The 6990-nt window shown below is 29.1% G+C and overlaps 1 protein-coding gene across 1 annotated transcript; it reads left to right on the forward strand.

Moving 5' to 3' along the window:
• The first annotated feature begins 2306 nt into the window (after positions 1-2306).
• LOC121128318 (uncharacterized) lies at positions 2307-5875 on the forward strand. The gene is made up of 4 exons (XM_040723903.1): positions 2307-2726; positions 3193-3242; positions 5340-5435; positions 5504-5875. Exons 1-4 carry the CDS (start codon positions 2490-2492, stop codon positions 5667-5669), a joined length of 549 nt encoding a protein of 182 aa, XP_040579837.1. The 5' UTR covers positions 2307-2489; the 3' UTR covers positions 5670-5875.
• The last annotated feature ends 1115 nt before the right edge of the window (positions 5876-6990 follow it).

The raw sequence follows: 6990 nt of genomic DNA on the forward strand, positions 1-6990 counted from the left end.
TTTAAGTGTTCGCTAAAACTTATGCATACTTTAAGATTTTTTTTGATGTAATATATTAATCGCGAAGTTAGCTGAATAAAGACATCTAGTGTCAAATGTTCAGAAGTTTTACATATTCTAATATATATTAACGAACGACGTACCGTCATTTTTTAGTTTATCTTAGGACTGCATCCATCCCTTATCTAAGAAATAAAAATGCAATCAAGCGTCTGCAATATATTAAAGATAAATTAAAAAGGAATATATAGTTGTATAGGAACGGTATGTAGAAATAAATTAATGTTCAAAAGCGTATTCAAGAGGGGGTCATTAACCCTATTCCCACAGGCATCCAGTCGCCAAGAGGCTTCTTTTTAATCGACCACTGGACTTATTTCCAGAGAAAATTGTTTGTCTTTGATTTCTTGACTAGTTTAAACATATTTTTTGAGCTGGTAGCCCTTTACCCTTTTGGGAATCTTTAAGAAGCCCTCTGCTTAAAATAGGTTGGTGTCCCTTGGTCTAGAAAAACTCATATTTTATACAGCTCTTTCAAAAAGTAAAAAGTTGATAACTCGTAGATAAAAAATTGAGTGTGTAGCTATGGCTCATTTTAAAAAGAAAACAAAAGGGAAGTACATTATATAAAAAAATGAATTTGACTTTAGATCAGGCTTAGAAACGATTTTTCGTAGGTAAGCCTCACCCAGGTAGCGCTCTAGAAACTGAAGTACTCCCTGACTTATAACATCATATTAATAAAAAAAAAGATCAAGCTGTTTCTATAAATCTTGAAGAGATTAAATTTAAATATTACATAAGTAAAAAGTTCATTAAAAACGGAGAGTAACATTGATAATAATAAAATATAGAATGATTTTCTAAATTAGTAAAGCAACGTGTGTCTATTCGTCAATCCCTAATAACTATGGGCAATACCAAGTACAACAACTAGTCTATAATAAAATCATTTTTTACGAAAACAAAAAAAAGTTTATTCTTAATTTAATTATTTTATTTAATTGATAATGTTATTATTTCAATTTTGCTGAGGTTGGAATAAGTCCTTATACTGCAAAGTCCAAGTTGATTTAATTCTTTTCTCACGGTCCAAGTTCTTAAACATTTTTGTCGAATCCAGTTCGAGTCCTCAAAGTTAATCTCCAGCAAAGGGAAGTCTGTCTCGAATCGAGTTTTCCCTCTAAAAAAAGATATTTTATATAATACATCTTGGACACCAATTCAAAATATGAACTCAAGTCCCAATTGAGTCCTCATCTCTGTTTCATATAAGAGTTATCAAGTATGTTTAAAAAATTATTATTTATTTTTCTATCATCCAATGAATTGATAACATTGAATAATTGGAGGTTCATGTAGTTAGTTCTACATTTATTCATTTATTTCTTACGTCAGGATAATCAAAAATATACTATTAATAATATGAAACATTTATATGAGATTAATTATTTTCCAATACATGGCTTTAGTAATGTATATTTTGCATTGTTTATGTGCGATCGGTTTCCACTGGATGGCGTTAGAAAAAAAGGATTTCTTACAAAAAAAAAACCTCTTTTTACATTTTTATAATTGCTGGACTAAGTATTTTTGAGCGTGCGTCAAGGAGGTACACAAGAAAAGATCAAATACTTCGTATTTGATGAAGGTGAAAACACAAGCCAGAAGGATGAAAATGTGAATCACGTGCATGCCTCTGATACTGTAACAGCAAGTCATACGTAATTTTGTTTTAGTTGATTCTTTTTTAGTAATTTTAATGTCAATGTTTAAAGCCTACTAGTTGGAAATCGTCGAATCCGACTGACATGTAATCACTTTTTCCATTACCATGGATATAAACAAATGATTAAAACACTTGATCTACGAAATAACAATGCAATCGAACTTGCACGTCATATTAAGAAAGAAGAGAAAAGTGAAGTTCATTATTACTCATTTAAAATAATGAACTTGACTTTAGATGAGGGTTAGCAACAAGTGTCTGTAGTTAAATCTCAGCCACGGGTTAAATTTGATAATCATTTAATATCTAATCCCAAAATTTCCCAGGATTGTATTGAATGCCTGTTACCCAAGAATGTAAAAATCCAAGTATATAAGACAATCCATATAAGATGTTTCTTAGTTATACGAGTGTATTTGTAGTAAGTAGAGTGCATGTAGAGTGTAGTTGTAGTAAGGGAATGCTTTGTATTCATCATACAGTTTTTTCCTTTGCTTGACTATAAGCAGACAATTTATGATTTTACATTAATTTCATGAAAAATGAAATTTTAAATATATGTACATACATTTACTAACGTTTAATTCTTGAATATTAAATGAAACTAACTTATGAGTGCAGTTAATGTATGATTCATAGTGCGTATAAAAGCATACATACATGAAGAGACCTTGAATTCTATAAATCTACATCGTCTTAGTTTATCCAACGTTAAAGGATCAAGTACATAAAAGTCATTACTTGAGAAATTGTTATCAAAATGAAAATATTTTTTTTCTGCACGTTGTTCTTGTCAAGTTACTTTCAATGCATGCCTCTTGTTAAGGCTACATGTAGGGGCGAAAAAGACTGTCTAAAGACATACTCATGTTCTTTTTCCCTATTTTCTTCATCTAAATGTATTCCACCTAGACAAAGAAATGTGTTTTGCGGTAAGAATCGCAATGGACAAACAGTTCCTGATCATGAAATTTGCATACAAGATCAAGTGAAAGACGTAAGTATACAGATACTTCATCAATTGTTTTATGATCTATTTTGTCATGATAAGTGGGGAAGTGGCACGTCTTCCACGGTGGAAACCATGTGTACATTTTAACACTCCTATAATACAAACCTACAAATAATTATTTTTACAAAACACTCATTTTTGCAGGGAATTTCAGCTCTCGTTTTTTTATTAAGAACATAAATTTCAGATCTTATTTCGATTAAGCCCACCTTCAGATTATATTTCACCATCTCTTGGGGTGCCCCTCTAAGAATATATTTTTTATAAGAAATGTCGATGTTTTTGTATATAACATAATATATTTTCATTATTTTTTATTCACTTATCTGTATGAAAATCTGGTGTAGTTCTACTATTTGGGAGCCCTTTGTTACAGGGTGAAGAGATGGGCATTCTGCTACTCCCCTACTGGTTATAATTTAAATTATAAACTTTCATGCTTTAATTTCAGGATAACTTAAAGGGCCCAGGACTCGCTGTTAATCGTTGTTACAAGACCAAGTAAAAAATGACTTACTCAAATTACTTATATTTTTGATTAAGCTCCTGACAATATTTAATTGTCTTAAAGTGTATGTATAAATATATGCATGTTCAATCATTTAGGTACGCTTTTTTTGGCGTACATATTTTCAGCAGGGATATTTCATCGCAAATCATTCCAACTTTTTTTTTAGGCCAAGTATAAATTTTGGCATCATTTAAATATACTTGGATTTTAAACACTGGTAATTCCAGTGAGATATCATGAAATAGTTACAATTTCTTTTTGAAAAACATTTCAAAGGGACAAATATAATTATGTTAATATTCTTTAAATTACAATATATTTAAAGCTATAATTGATTGTTTCAAATTGACAAATTAATAAAAGAACTTGTCTCATATTAAATCCTGATGGGAATAGCTTCAATTAAAAGTAGCTGTATAATAAATGATAATATATTTTTTAATTTTTTTTTAAATCAAAAGTTGAAGACCTTCACTCGGCCTTTTTTTGCGCCTGTTTTCACATTAAAATTTTATTTTACAAGTCCATATTTTTTTCATGATAAAGACTAAAATGACTTGATTTGGGGTGGGCACAGCCTACGAATGCCCCTGATATATAAAGTGTTTATTCTCAGTAGGTCTTCTTATACTCCAAGAAACGCTTATCAAGAAAGATATATTTTTTTGTTCACCAGTTAAATGTGATAGTTAATCTCATTTATGATTGTACATTTACATTTAACCAGATATTTTAAGAATCAGAATCTACTTGACCATCCTATGGTGTATGTTCTAAGCATGACTGTCCATCGGCCAAAAGTAAAATTACGTAACAACATACTCGTAACTCTTAGCTAAAATATGGGAATATTTACCCCATTTTTCTTACTCTTAAGATACTTGCATACAATAGACAGAGTTTTCAGGTGAGGGCCCCTAACATATTTAGAAAAATATATCTATTGTATACAAGTCATAATAAAAAATTGGGGCTTTAGCAGATATTCCTTTTTGTGGATTGACAGTATATGTATCGTGTTAAGTTACATATTATTATGATAATCTACTATAATATAATAGATGGATGTCCACTATTAAAACCGCTTAACCAGGGTATTTATTTCACAAACAGAGACTGATACACACAGTAAACATAAAATAAAAGTTGTTTAGAATACTAGTTTATTAAAATTATAATTTTTAGGAGTCCAACTTTCTTTAAAACTAATAAATTATCATTAAAAATAGATAAGTTATGAGCTATTAAATTTTCAGTTTACAACATTTACTTTATAATTATGAGAAATCTATTTTGTTACCTCGTCAAAATAAGATCACTCAAAAATGAAATGAAAAAAACATTACATAACCATAAATAATCATTTCCGTGTTCTTTCCCTGAATAAATCCTATGGAATTCTAGATATTAGATAATGTTTGGAATTCCGTGTTGTAATACAGACAATGTTGAAGTCTATAATTAACGCAAGTTTAATTATATAGAAATCACAAAACCTTTAGGATATATTTTTCTATGAAGGGGATAGGAATCAAGATATTGAAATTATAAATTTCCTTGTCTAATAAGAAAAATATTATCTAGGCAAAATACATCTTCCAGGGGTTATTCAAATGTCGAAACTACTAAAATAATATGTTACTTAAATTTTTTTCAAATAATTGATCGTTTTTTTACCACTAATATTAACTTAAAACTATACTTTTTTTTAAATTTTAAGTATTATAAAGCTTCAAGTATTAAACCTTGTTCATTCAGTTTATTCTTAGGACTAGTCATATCAGTCTTGGGATTGTCAGTCCTAGAACTGATTAGACACAGATAAAATACAGTTATGTGACGTCATCAAGGACCTAACTTAATAGGCTTTTAGGACTGATATGCATTATTGAACTGGACTTGCCCAAGACTAAAATACCAAGTACTATTTTAATTAGAATCCAATAGATTTTTTTTCAAATAGAAAAGTCTGCATTTTAATTTGGATTTAATTTCATACGGAAACAATACGTAATTTCTCACAATATCTTATATCACATCAAATTATATCTCAAAATTAATATTTTTACATTTATTTATACTTTCAGAGGATCCTTTAAATGTCAGAACGCATACTTAAACTATTGTGTCACAGATTATACGATGAAACAGCCCATCAAAAACATATGTCCACCAAATTTTAAGTAAAGACAATATAACCAGTACATAATATAATAGGTAAAGACTAAGCTTCATTATGTGTTTATTTCAGTTGTGTAAATCGCGAGTTCAAGAATGGAAAGGCAAAAGTGTGCATTCCTAGTAAAATTTTTCAAAGGTTTGGAAAATGTAGTAATGACTTTGACTGTGGATATTCTACTCTATTAAACAACTGGGCCTTATGTTTAGGCAGTAAGTGCGATGGACCCATTCAATAAAGGAATTTAAATTTACTCAATCATTACTGTAACGTGGATAGCAAATAAGTTTTAAGTTGTCTATAAAATTGCAATTATACAATTTTGTACATCATTTATTTAGACAACAGAAGTAATGTCATGTAAGTGGGGATTAAATTCACAAATTGAGTCAAATTTTATCTATAACTGTTATAATAGACAAATATAATCATTCTTTAATTTTATTGATATATGATTTATTTTCTTTTAAATAACATTACATATATTTACTCGTATAAGTAGACGTTTATAAAAATTTATAGGTAAATTTAATAAAAATCCTATTTATGCTGGCTGTATTTAATCTCTAGGGTCATTTTTACTTATTAGTTTAGGTATATATTTTCTTGTTTGGTATTTTCTATTTTTATATCAATAAAGTTCAAAAATTTCAGAACTATAAATATTGGACGTATATCAGGAGTACAGTGATTTAAAATATCGTATATTGCACTTCACCCCAATGGGCAACTTAACATTGTATATGTGCGCGTAATAGTTATTTTGTTATATAAATACTTTATAGGTACAGTGAGACCTGCAGTTCCAAATAATAAGAAAATGTAGGTTAATCAATTCTGAAACACAGATCCTGTCATCAGTTCATAGTGAACTAACTATGAACAAGTTTGCTTAAAAAGCTTTAAAGATTCAACATAGCCCCATTTTATATACACACCTTAGGTCTTCAATAGACCTATAGGGCTATTCATTATGGAATTATACACATAAATATGAAATCATGCAGTGTTCCTTTCCTAAATACTTAAGACGGTTTACCACATCTGTAGTGTGTGTACACGTATAAGCGTATATATAGGTATAAATATATACACTTATAAGTTATAAGATTTACATGCATAATAAATGAAGATGTTTTAACCCGCTTTAAAATAGAGTCAATGCAGAGCACTCCCTGGTCTGTGAATTATGATATAAACTTTCACATGGTCTTTGATAGATCATGTAAAAGTTTATAATAACGCAACTTGAGTAATATATATGATTCACAAAACCTATACCCATTCCTCTTTAGAAAAGGAATTTGGATGACCTTTTTTAAGAAATATAATAATATCTTCTATCTTATATAGTCTTTTCTTTAAAGTGTTTTATAGGAACCCTCAAATCTCCTCCCGCTTAAGATCCAATACTTTAGAGTCTCCTATTCCATCTATCGATGAAACTTTAACTTCGCTTTCTGATAAAGAAATACGACCTCTTTTGTCGACTTTTTATAATACAATATACGATATATTAACGATGCCTAATCTGTCAACAACAATGAATACTTTATCTA

The sequence above is a fragment of the Lepeophtheirus salmonis genome, chromosome 13 (assembly GCF_016086655.4).
Source record: "Lepeophtheirus salmonis chromosome 13, UVic_Lsal_1.4, whole genome shotgun sequence".
NCBI lineage: Eukaryota > Metazoa > Arthropoda > Copepoda > Siphonostomatoida > Caligidae > Lepeophtheirus > Lepeophtheirus salmonis.